This window comes from Palaemon carinicauda, chromosome 7, assembly GCF_036898095.1.
Source record: "Palaemon carinicauda isolate YSFRI2023 chromosome 7, ASM3689809v2, whole genome shotgun sequence".
Lineage (NCBI taxonomy): Eukaryota > Metazoa > Arthropoda > Malacostraca > Decapoda > Palaemonidae > Palaemon > Palaemon carinicauda.
The window spans coordinates 118,066,691-118,082,883 of record NC_090731.1 but is presented as its reverse complement, the minus strand read 5'-3'; the positions used below and the strand labels follow the sequence as shown (position 1 = coordinate 118,082,883).

The following is a 16,193-nucleotide window of genomic DNA, read 5'->3' as shown; positions in this document are numbered from 1 at the left end:
GTATAGTTAGAAAAATACAAATTACTTATGCTATAGATGGTTTTCATTACAACTTGGACCCTAAACCCTATCAAAATATTATTGTTAACATATGGTAGTTAACTAATATTAAATTTTTTATTTATTTATTTAGTATGTACATAAAAAATCACAGAATAATCTGCAAAAACACTATATAAAAGTATTTTTGGAATGACCAGATTACAAATAGCTGTTCACCAATTTCAGATTACAAATAGCTATTCACAAATTTATAATATATAGTGTATTACTATAAAGTGAATATTCTGTATGCTACAACAATGCTAAAGAGGTGAAACACATTCATACTTATGAGGAGATAAGAACTAAAAAGTATATTTATAAAAAATATTTAATGACTTAAGTGTAAACCTGATATAAATAAACCTTGTAAGTTAAAATAAGAGGATTACAGTAACTGTATAAACATATACATACAAAAAATATCAGAAATACATACATTTCTTAATCATCATATGGAGTGCATACAAATTTGAATTTTAATTCTGCTAAACAGTGTACGTGTATGCTTGTTGCTTTAAAAAATTATTTTATGTTCATCACTAACAACTCTACCTTTCCGATTGCTCTTCAGAGTACTGAATAAAACATGTCATAATACTTTAAATATAAACCACTCTGCTGATACCATAAATAATAAGGAGAATGTATCTCAAATAAGTACAAGAGTAGTCTCAGAAAGTTTTTAGAAAAACTGTAACATACTTGTCAATTCAATGGAGCTTGACCTTGAATTTATAAAAATTCAAAGAATCTGGAATGGGCATATAAATACATATTAATACCTGGAGATAGTTAAGGTGCACTTACAAACTTAATCATATAAAAATATAGGACAACATACTAATCAATCTGGTTTGAGACAAATCTATCAAAATTACGCTCCAATTAAAGAATCAGTCGCCTCCAGGGCAATTATGCCAAGTTGGTCCACAAATCAATGCACCAATTACATAAATGCCTACCTGTAAGGAAACAAATAGTCATTAAAATAAATTGCATATGTTACATGAAAAATATACCACTCAATACTGTTTAGTGTAATTTTGCTCTACAATGCCATAAGCATTTAAGGCTTTAATAAATTTTTAACATAAGGGTACTTAGTTCAAAGCACAAAAACCTGCCATCCTTTGAAATAGGGAATGTCATTAGAGGAACCGGAACAGTTGTTAAATTTGCTCACAAGGTAGTTAATGACAGGTGGTGAGTGCATGCATCTGTCAAACAATTTACTTTTGTTTTCAATGGCAACAATTACATTGCTCTGATGTATCCATAGATTTTAATCTTTTCTTTATGGTTGATTGGATTTAATGTGGATGTGAAACAAGAACTTTATGAATGTGGGGGAAAGGGTGGATGCTGCAACCAATTCATGGCTAGACTAGCAGTAGATACAATCATAATCTCTCTCTCTCTCTCTCTCTCTCTCTCTCTCTCTCTCATTCTTGTAGAGGCCACGACTGTTTGCAGTCACTCATCTGTGCCGAGTGTAGATCGTTGCCTCCCGTTTGGTGGCAGGTTTATTTATTTGGGAAGAAAAAGACGGCCAAGTCTTCACCATTATCATCCTTGGCAACACCCAGTCGCTGAAGCTCTTAGGTATATGTCCCTGGCTCGGTCAATGGGGAGTATGTTTCAGGAGCGGGGGAGGACTAGGATCTGCATTGATGAGTTTTCTAGGGTTTGGTGGAGTAAGGAGTTTCCAAAATGATCGTCACACACTAGCATGGGGTGGAAGCTCTCTTGTAGCCTTGCAGACCACCGATGACAAATCTGGCCTAAAGAAGGCCTGAAAGCTTGGCTTTCCTTAGGTCATGCTGGTAGGCCCTCTATGTCTTCCCTGAGGGAGCTGATGAATAAGGCTACTCTGCCCTAGTTCCAGTTGTGATCTCAATGCCAATGACCACAGTACCATTGGTGATTCCCGCAGTGCACGCCAAGACCAAGAAGGCGGTAAGAAAGCACCCACCCCTGTGGTAGTGCCAGTGCCCAAACTGGTGAAAGGGCATAAGGTGCCGGTGTCAGTGAAACCTGTGCTTATTACCTCAGCACCTGTCACCCTGTCCCTATGTTACAAGTGCCAGTAATAGGGCCTACCCCTCCTTGTGGGACCCCCAAGTGTTTTAGTTCCTGTCTGAGCAATTATTGTGGATTCTTCCCTTGTGGGAGCGTCGTCGTCAATGGATGCTCAGACTTCAACTCTTCTGAGGGGAAAGTTGATAAGGCAAAAAATTGAGTTAGCTCCTCCTCCTCTTCGGAGTCTGATACTTATTCTAACATAAAGAAGTAAAAAAAGTCTAGGAAAGCCAGTTGTAAGAAGTACTGTAGTACTTGTACCTACACCATCTCTCAGGTGGAGTGGATGTCACTGGTCCCTGGGGCAACCACAAAGCCCTGCCCTGGTGGCTGGCTTGATTACCCCAGTAGCTAAGAATGTGCACTTTTTACATTGGCCCAGTAAAGAGCTTGGGTGCCATCCTTCACCTTTCTTAACTAGATGGAGGACTGTGTCTTCTTTCTTTGACTGGGGTACCTTGGTATCCCGATTTGAGAAGAGGGCACCTCCCAAGGACTTGCAGTTGACTTTAGGCTGGTTGCCAAAGGTGCATACTCATGGGCTTATTCTTCACCTTGAATAATAGAGGGAAGGGTGCACAGTACATCTTCTGTCTCTGGTTTGATTGATACCAGAGATCTTCCTCTAGTTAATGACAACTTTCCAAACCAATCATCAACCCCTGATTACTTTGCTGGCTGTCTTTGAGACAGGAGGTTTGTAATTATGGGGGGTTATAAATCTCATGAGCAGCTTGCCAAACTCTCAAACCCTGTGAGGGATGAGGGTACTAGGAATCTCTTACCACAAAAAGTTAAGGACCTTGTCCTGTTACTAAAAGAAGCAGAAAACCCAGATAGGAGTGATCCTTTGTGGAAGTGTAAAGAATTGAGTGTGTCAACCATGGTGGCAGCTTCAGGAAGGACCTCAATTACTAATTGGCAATTTAGTGCCCTTAAGGGTTGAGACCTTCTTTGGAGTTGCCATGGTTGAATCTTGCTAGTTTAACCCAGGATGAAGTTGACGATCAGATCTGTGGATCTGAGCATTCTCTCACTTCCAGTTGACTCAACAAAATCCTGGAACCCTCCCCAATCTTGAGGCAGCAAAAGCTCTATGTGCCAGTCTTCTGTGTCATCATTTCTTTAGGCTGATCTGTCATTGTGCACACTGGTGATGGTTCTCCCTTCGGAGAGACTCAAGTCAGAAGGCATATCCTCCTTGACTTCTCATTCTGAAATCATAGTTTCTTCTGCCATGGCCACTTTACAAGTAGTCTCGTGGCTCAACCAGTGGTCAGGCACCGTGATGTATTTTGGAAGGATCGTCAGGGTTATCAATTTCTGAATCTTTGGAGAAGTACAGGAGAATTGTGACCTTTCTGACACACCAGTCAGCACATCAGTGGGGTCAACTAGGTTTTCAATAGGATTTCCAAAACATGTTGGTCCAGTAATAGCAGTGTCGCTACAAAACACATTGGTGCAGGAGTCTACATCACTGTTGCTGAGGCATCATGTGTGGGCAGCATTGGAGAAGTGGAGCACTGCTTTGCAAGGCACTTTCATTTAATGTACAGTCTTTTTCTAGGGCTCTGGTTCTTTGAGGGCATCTATGGTTGGACCTTCGAGTGAAGCCTTGGCTGTGGGATTGGTGGGGAAAGAAGGTTGCCACGACCTTCTCTAGACCATGATCAGAACTACCTGCAACTTCTTCCACATGGAAGGACTCTGTATGTAAAGCTCTTTAGAGGCCCCAAATTTGGCTACATCACAAAGAGGGGAGGCAGAGGGTAACACTGATATTGGTGTGGACCCTCCTCTGCTACCATAAAGGAGGATGCCTGTCATGCCAACGGACAACCTTACAGAGACATGGAGTCGAGCCTTGGGTAGTAAGTGTCCTTCATGATGGGCATTTGCTACCTTTTCTAGACAGCCTGTCCCACCAATCTTGCAGATCGATACTGTTTTGTGTATATAAATTTATATTAACTTATGAGTAACAAGCATTACTTTTATGTGCATATATATTAACTTATGAGTAACATATTAAAGGAACACTGATTTGACTGCAGGTATATTGAATGGTTTGTACAAAGTTGGCAATGTTATATGTGAAGGCCTTCAGGTTACTCAGTTAGGAAATTAGTTTACACAATAAAAAATCAATTTGTATATATATATATATATATATATATATATATATATATATATATATATATATATATATATATATATACATACATATATATATATATATATATATATATATATATATATATATAATATATATATATATATATACTGTATATGTATGTATATATATATATATATATATATATATATATATATATACAGTATATATATATATATATATATATATATATATATATATATATATATATATATATATATATACTGTATATGTATATGTATATATATATATATATATATATATATATATATATATATATATATATATATATATATATATATATATATATATATATATATATATATATATATATATATATATATATATATATATATATATATATATATATATATATATATATATACTGTATATGTATATATATATATATATATATATATATATATATATATATATATATATACATATATATATATATATATATATATATATATATATATATATATATATATATATATATATATATATATATATATATATATATATATATATATATATATATATATATATATATATATATATATATGCCCCCGTGGCCACAGGGCCGCGGGGGCATAAGAAAATTAGAATAGCGCCAACGTTATCCCTGCGTGTCGTAAGAGGCGACTAAAAGGGACGGGATGAGGGGGCTGGGAACCCCCTCTCCTGTATCTACATCCTGTGAGACAGCAACAAAGAGATGGAGCTGGGGGGAGAGTGACTGCTCCCCGCACTCTAGTTTTGGGTAGTTTCATTTGTTGATGTCGGCTACCCCCAAAAATTGGGGGAAGTACCTTGGTATATGTATGTGTATGATATATATATATATATATATATATATATATATATATATATATATATATATATATATATATATATATATATATATATATATATATATATATATATATATATATATATATATATATATATATATATATATATATATATATATATATATATATATGTATATATATATATATATATATATATATATATATATATATATATATATATATATATATATATATATATATACATATACAGTATATATATAATTTTTTCAATTAACTGTATTACACAGCTTATGCTAATGCCTTTTATAGTTAAAATTAATTCTCCCCATTCTGAACACAAAATGGATCTTTCTTTGCCTGATAACTGGTGCTATGGCCACAAAAATACATTAGCCTGAGGTTTACAAGGCAGCTATTTTCAATATCAAATATGGCCACCATAAATGTCAGAGGAAATGGGAACATTGGTTTTTAAAAACTCCTTGACATAAGCTTTCAGAAAATGTATAGTTTTCTATTTACCCATGAAATGCTAACGTTGCTAAAAATCTTAAAATAGTGAAATGTACTAAAATGCCCTGTGACTAGATGTGTCTTGTGAAACACTGCAAAGGAACCTTCATGAGGGTGTGTGTGCATCATAGGACCCATACAGTAAGGGAAATAGGAAGAGTGACACCGTTTAAACCCTCTTTGGTTTGCCCAACAGTGCGCACAAAAGGGTTTACGGTTTTAAGGTAGTCTTCATTTCAGACAAAAAGATATTCCTGTCACCCAAGGGTAAACACCAGATATGTGAGAAAAATATCTTTGGAGAAGCAAAGAGTGGGCATGTAACTTGTAACACCTGGGGATGATTTTACCTGCACGATATTGGATAGCTGACTTACACTGATGGTCGCCTCACTGTGGATAAATATGTCAAAATCTTGGACAGAATTATGCTGCCAACAGTTTGTCCTGTAGCTCTAACTGAGGACCTGATGATATTTATGCAGGTAGTAAGTTGGCCAGGGCACCTGCCACCCATTGAGATACTACCGCTAGAGAGTTATGGGATCCTTTGACTGGCCAGCCAGTACTACATAGGATCCTTCTCTCTCGTTACGGATCATTTTTCCTTTGCCTACATTTACACCGAATAGTCTGGCCTATTCTTTACAGATTCTCCTCTGTCCTCATACACCTGACAACACTGAGTTTACCAAACAATTCTTCTTCACCCAAGCGGTTAACTACTGCACTGTCACTGTAAATGTTTAGTGCTACTTTCCTCTTGGTAAGAGTAGAAGAGACTCTTTAGCCAAGGTAAGCAGCTCTTCTAGGAGGACACTCCAAAATCAAACCATTTTTCTCTAGTCTTGGGTAGTGCCATAGTCTCTGTACCATGGTCTTCCACTGTCTTGGATTAGAGTTCTCTTGCTTGAGGGTACACTTGGGCACACTATTCTATCTTATTTCTCTCTCTCTTGTTTTATAGTTTATTTAGGAAATATCTATTTTATTGTTGTTACTGTTCTTAAAACATTTCATTTTTCCTTGTTTCCTTCCCTCACTGGGGTATTTTCCCTTTGCTTATAGCATCCTACTTTTCCATCTAGGGTTGTAGCTTAGCGGTAACAATAATAATGATACTAATAATAATAATAATAATAATAATAATAATAATAAAATAATAATAATAATAATAATAATAATAATAATATCTGTAAACAAAAGTAGTGCCTCTACAACCATTCAACCTATTTTTTTTGCTCTTAAACTGCCTCTCTATGTTCTGTCTTTTACTCATTGGGACTTTAATGAAGTTTTTGTAATATATTATGTGTTAATTATTAATGCATCTCTGTATAAGCCTCCTCATAATTATCACATAATGATATCATAAATGTTTTTTTCCCACCAACTATTAACTCATTAGGATGAGCAAGCTGGAAAATGTAATTAACAAAATATAAATGAATAAATTACCCTCTAAACAGCTATATCACGGACAACTATTTCTAAACTAGTGCAGATTTGTTGTATTTCTTTCACACAACTACCCTCTTCAAAAAGCAAGAATAGTGACCCAATGGTTTCAAGAAAATCCAGGTATACAGTAGAAGTGTTGAGCTGGCTGGCTCTCAGCTACTGGGGTGCTATCATGAACTCGTGGGAGCTAGATCAGGAGAGAACAGCTATGCAACTCATAAATCACATTGTTAGGGTGGCGGTTCAGAAGAAATCAAGATACCATACAGTATAAAGTTTTGTCACCTCTGTCCCAATAGGCTGCAGGAGGTCATAATTAACAATAGGTGATGGACCCATTATACATTTGTTATCCTTTAAAAATCATTGTAATAACTAATAGAATCATTCATGGTCCTTTCATTCAGTTGTGTGTATGTTTCATACGAAACATTTAATCATAGGGCATTACGGACTGCAATAGCATTTGTGTTAGAATACAGTACAGTATCTCATAATGTTGCTTAAATTCTTTGATAATTTGCAGGTGAAGTTTTCCTTAGCTATACAATTCTTGCAGAGTTGCTTAGATTCCAAGTCTACCTCTACCTCCTCCACCACTTGTAAAGAGAATCTCTGCTCACTGATAGTTTGCATGCATTCTCTGTAATCAGTGTACCTTGTTATCTTGAGAGAGAGAGAGAGAGAGAGAGAGAGAGAGAGAGAGAGAGAGAGAGAGAGAGAGAGAGAGAGAGAGAGAGAGAGAGAGTGAGTGTGGGGGGGAGTACCAGTTCTCTTAAACAACAGTAAACTAATATGTGCAATAAAGTCTAAGAAACTTATTATTATTATCACTAGGTAAGCTATAAGCCCAAGTGTTCTAACAGGGAAAATCGCCCATTGATAAAAGGAAATAAACTACAAGAGAAGTAACAAAGTTAAAATAAAACTTTTTAAAAGTAACAACATTAAAATAGCCCTTTCATACATAAACTATAAGACATTTATGCCAGCCTGTTCAACATAAAAACACTCACTGAAAGTTTGAACTTTTGGGGATCCACCGGTTCAACTATCTAATTAGGAAGATCATTCCACAACTTGGTCATAGCTAGAATAAAACTTCTAGAATACTTTGTAGTATTGAGCCTTAGGATGAAGAAGCCATGACAATTAGAATTAAGTGCTTACCCAGTATTACGAACAGGATGATACTGTCCGGGAAGACCTGAATGCAAAGGATGGTCAGAATTAAGAAAAATCTTATACAACATACATAATGAAGTAAGTGAACGACAGTGCCAGAGATTAACATCTAGATCAAGCATAAGAAAGTTAACAGACCGTAAGTACCTGTCCAACAAATTAAGATGAGATTTTGTAGCTGGAAACCAGGCAGGAGAACATTACTTGAAACAAAGCAGTATGAAAGAATTAAAACACTTCTTCAGAATAGATTAATCACCATAAATCTTACAAGACTTTCTCAATAAGCTAATTTTTTGTGCAATGCAAATGCGAGAAGAGACAAAACTAATGTGTTTCTCAAAAGTAAATGTGCTGTCGAGAATCACACCTAAAATTTTAAGTCATACACAGAGTTAAAGAAACATTATCAAATCTGAAATCCGTATGATGAGGATCCACTGTCCTCGACCTACTTACAATCATACTTTGAATTTTGTTAGACTTCAACTTCATGCCCATAATTTGCACCATGCATTAATTTTAGCTAGATCTCTATTAAGGGATTCAGCAACCCCAGACCTACATTTGGGAGATGGAATTGATGCAAAGAGAGTAGCATCATCTGCATATGCAACAAGCTTGTTTTCTAAGCCAAACCACATGTCATATGTATATTGTATGAAGAGTAATAGACCAAGAACACTATCATGAGGAACACCAGATATTACATTCCTGTACTCACCATGGTGCCCATCAGCAACAACTCTATAATACAAAGAGTTTATCACTGAAAAGTTTACAAGGTAAGAGCTATACAGTTGGGCAGTTCTGCTTTGCACTGTTAGTTTGAAAACATTGGCATTCGGTGTCTGCATCTGGCTATTTCAATCTTTTTTTTCAGTCTGAATACTGCTCTTGCAGTCATGTCCGAGGGATCTTAAATATTTTATTTTTCCTTTTTTCATTTCCTCACTGGGCTATTTTCCCTGTTGGGGCCCCTGGGCTTATAGCATCTTGCTTTTCCAACTAGGGTTGTAGCTTAGCAAATACAGTAATAATAATTATTATCACTGGAATTGCAGTGTTCCCCAATAACTGTGACACCTGCCAGAGTTCCATAGATGAAAACTGTTGCTGTCCTTTTGCCCCTCAACGGATAAGCTCCTGGTGGTGTTAGCTGTGGCTAGATTGCATAAGTCTTCATGCCTTGCTGTTACTCCTGACCCCCCTGCGAAGTGGTCGAGTGGCGCCCTTGGATATTGTTGATAAGCCATCGCTTATTGTGAGGGCCTGTCAGATGCAGAATCATTGACCATGGTGATTGATTGATTGATTTGAGGTTTTCTGGCATCCTGACATCCAAGGTCATTTACGCCGATATCGTTTATTATAAATAAAAACATAAATAAAATAATATTCAATAAAAACCACAAAAGCAAAGATATTATTTCAAAAGTTAAATATCTTTCAGAAGACCTGCTTCTGAAAGTTAAAAACACTACTAGCATGGTAGGACACATCATGTCCAAGAATCTTGGCAAGGATGGACCTACCATCCTCACCTCGAGCCTCTAACAGATATCTATTTCTTTCACTACTATAAAAGGGCAATCAGTCAACAAATGCCTCAATGTCAATGGTACCAAACAGTTGTCGCAATATGGTTGATGTTGGCCAGCCAGCAATAACTCAGGGTGTCAGCCAAGTGTGACCAATGCGGAGACGACAAAGAGTAGTCTCCCACTTTCAGGGCATCCTGTTATATCTCCAAAGAGATATAACATTACTTATTTCTCATCTTATTTTCAAGTAAACCATCCCAATGTTGTTGCCAATTATTATTAATAAAATTTCTAATTGGAGGTAAAAAATCATTACTGCGAAAGGGATACCTTCTGGGTAGCAATTCAGCTGCAGCATTCTTTGCCAGTGAATTTGCCTTCTCATTTCCAGACACACCTACATGTGCCGGAACCAAGCAAAATCAAACTGTTATACCTTTCATACCAATAATTAAGAGTCCCTCTAAAATCATTAAAACTAAAGGATTATTGGAATTAAATTGTAGGACACTTCTTGAATCACTAAAAGTGGTACAACTGCCCTCATCTTGTAAGGCTATTTTCTCGACAGGGGTTAATATGCCATATAGCTCAGCCATAAATATGGAATCTGTTAGAGGAAGTACACCTCTACAATTAAAAGCATTACTATATACTCCAAATCCACCACCAGCATCGGATTTGGAGCCATCAGTATATATAAAAGTTGATTCTTATGTTCTGCAACATGTTCCATAAAAAGAGACCTGGCTTCTATGTCAGTCATATTCTTTTTAACTCCAATAAAATATTTACAAAAAGATACCTCTGGTAATTTCCATGGAAGCATTGATGATACCTTAAATGGAAACACCTTAGTTCTAACTGCATCAAGACTGTCTATCTGTTGTTCCACCCAAAAACCATAAGGTTGAGGGGATTTTGGGTGCATCTCAAAGTATCTTCAGTGCTTTACAAAGCTTTCAGTCTGACAGTCTAAAGAATTAGGAAGCCTTTGCAACCTAAACCAATACCGGATAATAGAAGACTTTCGGTAAAGGTCTAATGGTAATTCTCCAGTATCAACAAGGAGGCTTAGAATAGGCGAAGTTCTAGATGCTCCTGTTGTCAATCTGATACCAGTATGGTGTATCGAATCTAAAATCTTTAGTGGACTGGGGGTGGCTGACGAATATATCTCACACCCATAACTAATTTTTGAAAAAATTAAGGCCTTGTATAACTTTAAAATAGTTTTGCAGTCTGCCCATCATGATGTATGGAACAAAATTTCTAAAAGATTCAGAGCCTCCAGACATTTTACTTTTAAGGCTTTCAAGTAAGCTTACAATCAAAGATCACCCCTAGAAATCTAGCTTCACTCACACATGGGATACGCTGACCTTTGGTGTACATATACAGGTTTGGGTGTACTCCCCGAATATGACAGAAATGGACAACAGATTTACTTGTCGTAAAAAATCTATTCATATAAGCCCATTGAATTATTATGTCGATTGAGAGTTGCAATTTTCTCTTAACCATTGCATTCTAGGTCCAGTAAATGATATGGAGAAATCATCTACAAATAGTATTGAGAGAATATCTTTAGGAATGACAGAGGATATTCCATTAATAGCAAGTGCAAATAGAGTTACACTTAGCACACTACCCTGGGGAACTCCTCCTTCCTGACATTTTCTCTCGGATAAGAGTATCCCCCACTCTCACTAGAAAAAATCTATGTGAAATAATTGATTGAATGAACAATGGTAGCTCTCCTCGTAATCCCAGTCCGCCTTGTCAAGATTCCATCATGGCGATCTCTGTAAAGGTGGACCCTTATTGGTGTTTATAATAATAGGTGCATGATTACTAGTATGCCAATCCTCTAATGACCTCCAATCAAAGGCGAGAAGGCAATTAAAGCTTGTGATTGATAGTCAATGCACGACTAGGTACCTACTGGGACATGAGAGCGTGTGGGCTCTCCTGTATTAAGGAGCCCAACATCCTCATTTTCCACAATTGTTGACATAATATTGCCCCTTCTGTTTGCTAAAACATCACCCCATAAAGGATGCCTACCATTCATATCTCCCAATAAGAGAAAAGGTTGAGGGAGTAGTTGAATTAACTCTACTAAATTATCGTAGGAAATGTTATCATCTGGAGGTAAGTACAGGGAGCATAATGTATATTTTCTCCCTATATCAATCTGTGCAACCACTGCCTCCAGGAGTGTAAGAATAGATCAAGGTATTTGGGGAACATCTCGACGAACGTACATGAGACTTCCGCCATGGTTCCCTACTTGTTGATTATATGGTGTTCTATAACTAACATAGTCTCGAGGACAAGGTGTGTTAGCATCAAGCTTGGTTTCCTGTAGACATACAATTATGGGGGAATGCTCATTAACTAGAAGCTTAAGTTCTTCATATTTGGCCCTTAAACCCTGACAATTCCATTCCATAATGGAGGAGAAAACTATGGATCATTTCTGGAAGGCATCTTGGATGAGGTCTTCCCATTGGCAGTTTTTAATCTAACATTATTTCTTGTTTCTTTAGATATGGCCTAGATATATTGGGTTTCACGTTTGTCTTTTTCTTTGTGTCCTTTTGATCTATTTGCTGAGGCAGATGGTAGACCTCAACTTGAACTTCTGAGTTATTCAAGTTACCTTCTGGTTTATCAGAAACATCAAATATATTTGATGTCATAACTATAATGTTTCGAATGGAAGGGGGTGAGAGAGATGGAGGTCTCTCTCTCTTTTAAAATTAATAGATGGTGAGGTTATACGTTTTTTCACCTTTCCCACAACAGGTGCACAAGGTAAGTCGTTTTTAAGTGGAACCTCCATCAAATCAGGCAAGGACATGGACTGAGAGAGGTTTGTATTATTTTTTTGTATTAGGGGACGATGGTTATACAGAGGTGGGCAATGCCCCAGTATTAATACACCAAGGCAAAGCCTCAGGAGGTAATATGTTTACCTCGCCATTCAGGTTTTTATCAGATGGTAATTTTTTTTCTTCTTCGAGCTATTGGCAGTACTAGGTGGGTTTGATTTTAATGCCTTAGCATAGCTATGTAATTTATTTAATAGTCTTTTGGCATGTCCCACACTTATATGTTCTAAATATGAGTTGTTGAGGGCAGCTTCTTCCAACTTATACAGCTCGCAGGTCCTGTTAGTGGATTTATGATTTATTGCAATTTAAACACTTGATCTCAAGTGCACATACTTCAAGGTAAAATTTGGAGCAAATACCACACCTTTTCATTTTGCAAACTTTGGACGGGTGTCCAGATTTAAAACAATTAAAACATTGCAGTGGCTTCTGCTTGAATGGTCGTACTTTAATCATTTCATTTTCAATAGTAATATGGAAAGGTACATCAGCATCCTGGAAAGTAAGGATAATAATTGATGTACCTAGGACTTTGTGTACTTTCCATGCATTTAATGGACACTTGGCCAGTGTTTCCTCCTCTGTAAATTCAAATAAATCTTTGTTAAAAACTACTCCCCTTTCATAGCTAAAATTTAGGTAGGGTCTGACATCTAACATATCATCATTACTTGTTTTTAGGTTGGACAATATTACGGATTGTGTGCTTGATTTGACATGGATAAGGTAACTATTTTTCCCAAAATGAGATATCTCTCCCGGAGCAATAGTTCCTACTTTTTTCTGAATTAATTAGCATATTTTGAAATAATTCCCTGTAACCCCCTTAGATTCAGCTATAAGCCCCATTGGTGGTTTCAGCTTTCTTTGGGAAGGGATAACTAGTTCAGCGTCTTTATCCAACTAGTCGGCAGGCCTATATGCATTCAAATCCTTTGGTGCCTTATTGCAGAGAGCAGCCATGAAATTCAAGTTATTAATTTTAATATTATTAATATTACTTATTGCTTTAGAAGCTTCGACATGACTACTGTAATATATCCATGAATCACATATTCCATCTTAGTTTCATTCTTATTTCATCTATACAGCCATAGCACTCAAATGCTTTATATAGATTATCATAGTTTGTGTCTATTGGAATTTGGGTAACATGAAGGATTTGAAGTTTCCTCGTGTTACCCAAATTACTCAATTTTGGAAAATCAGTAGAACTGTCCTTTCCCGTTCCAAGGTCATCAACAGAATTTTCCTTAATAGACTTGCCTGATGTCGTCAACAGTGCCGGGGGAGATTCAGCATAACCAGAGGAGGGGGTTTGTCATTAGAAAGATCCATTTTAGAGAGTAGTTTGTCATTTGTGAATGAATTAGGTGATTTACCTGCTTGAGAATATAAAAAAGTATCACAGGTCAGAAAGGAAATTTGCACTCTCCACTATCAGCTAAATGAGAGTATACTTCTCAGATGGTCCACTCCACACCCTACCCGAAGGATAGCACCAAAACAGATATAGAGGCACAGGTGTAAGCTGAACCTGCCTGTTAAGACCGAGACCAAAAAATTATGGAATCATCTTCCCCATATTTGTAATGATGGGCTTCTGGCCAGAACCCGAGAGTCCTACCCCAAGCATTGGATCCCCCTGGATCCCGAAAACCCAACACTTGAGAATAGTTCTGCCAAAAAGCTCATAACCATCTTCAGGATGGCTGAGATCATCCAATACTCTTACATATAGCTTTGAATGCAAATACCGCCCAACTGTGACACCTCCTCCCATTCATCAAAGCAGGAAGCAATAACAGATGTAGAAACATCCACACCCGCGGCTATAATGGATGTAGAAATATTAATTCCAGAAATATATATACTGTATATATATATATATATATATATATATATATATATATATATATATATATATATATATATATATATATATATATATATATGTGTGTATATATATATAAATATATATATATATATATATATATATATATATATATATATATATATATATATATATATATATATATATATATATATATATATATATATATATATATATATATATATATATATATATATAATAAGGGAAATTTTCTCAAAGAGTTGGGACAGCAACACGAAAGAAAGTTTATAAAATTAGGAGAAGGTCAAAGCAATATTGAGAGAAAGAAAAGGATAAGAGACAGAAATTTAGATTCAAACTGAGGGAGCAATTTCCCCAAGTTCAAGAGACTTCTTGCCCGTCATCAAGTTTCAACAAGGGAATGATATGCCGTGCTGAAGCTTAATGACTTCATCAAGGCATTCTCTCATTAAGAGGGTCGACCATGGTGAAGGTGAAGCACCGTCACACCCCATCACTTGCTCCAGCTGTTCCCACAATTTCTTCTTCTCCTGCTGAGGAGCAGTCTACCACCAGGAAGTAAAGATCACTGAAGCTCAGGACATCTTCAGATTCCTCTGCATGCTTTTGTGAAAGGAGTAACGTTGTACTGATACCTTCCCTATTGAAGTGCGAGGTCCAAGGGCTAAGACCCTTGCCTCAATTAGTAATTCTGGCAAGGGAGTTACTTAAGGAGCTACTGGTCTGGATTACAAGCTACGCTCCAGTTCATTTCCTGCTCAAGGATGCTCCTCGGGTTCCTTGGTATCTCCACATGCAGGAACGCCCAAACGAGCGAAGAAAGCCGATCTACAACCTCTAATACTGATAATGCTGAAGATGAGGTACGAACAACTTCCCGACGCATACGCATAAAGTAGGCTGATCGTTGGTGACGCCCTTTGTCATCGGAGGAGTCACGCTACGAGCAGGAAGTATAATCACCAACAAACACAAACACTAAAGCGTCAGAGGTCTCCAGAGTACCCATGATCTGGAAGCTCATGAGCTGTTCCATGATCACTTTCCAAGTCTGAGAAGGGATTGGGCCATCACTCCCTAGTTTGTAGCCAGAAACATGCGTTTCATGCACTCTCATCTTCTTGAGGTCTCTCTTCCGATCTTTCTTTGAATGTTTGTAGTTGAGAGAAGTGCCAAGAAAACAACTCTTTCTCATCGGCCGGCATGCGCACAATCCCCAAGAGCATAACTCTAAAGTCGGCAGAACCACGCTCGAAAACTTACTTAAATTCATGAGTATGAATCTCGAACATTTTACGCCTAAGAGAGACAGCATAATAATAACAATCATATCCACACGCATAAGTCGCTAAAAACACAATTGAGAAGTTAGTTTAGTTAAGTTCACGAGTATGATCGGTGATGAACATCACATGCAAGAGAGACAGCATTAACATGATCGTTCCCATATGTATGAACACGATTGTCTCCTTACTTAAAAGAACCTGCGCAAAAATGATCCTCTTCGTGTGCACGAGAGTTGGCACGGACAACACTTTTCACATGCAAGAACGCCTTTACAAACATGAGCGTCTTCCATGCGCTTGAACTTCAATGCAC

General features: G+C 36.8%; 1 protein-coding gene across 3 annotated transcripts in view; it reads right to left on the bottom strand.

The window, feature by feature from the left end:
• Positions 1-814: 814 nt before the first annotated feature.
• Positions 815-16,193, bottom strand: part of LOC137643994 (vesicle-associated membrane protein 7-like) — a 276,913-nt gene continuing 261,534 nt past the window's right edge. For all 3 annotated transcript variants that reach the window (XM_068376846.1, XM_068376844.1, XM_068376845.1), the window contains one exon: positions 815-1,007. In XM_068376846.1, the coding sequence (XP_068232947.1) occupies positions 939-1,007 (69 nt within the window). In that variant the 3' untranslated portion in view covers positions 815-938. The remainder of the gene's footprint in view (positions 1,008-16,193) is intronic.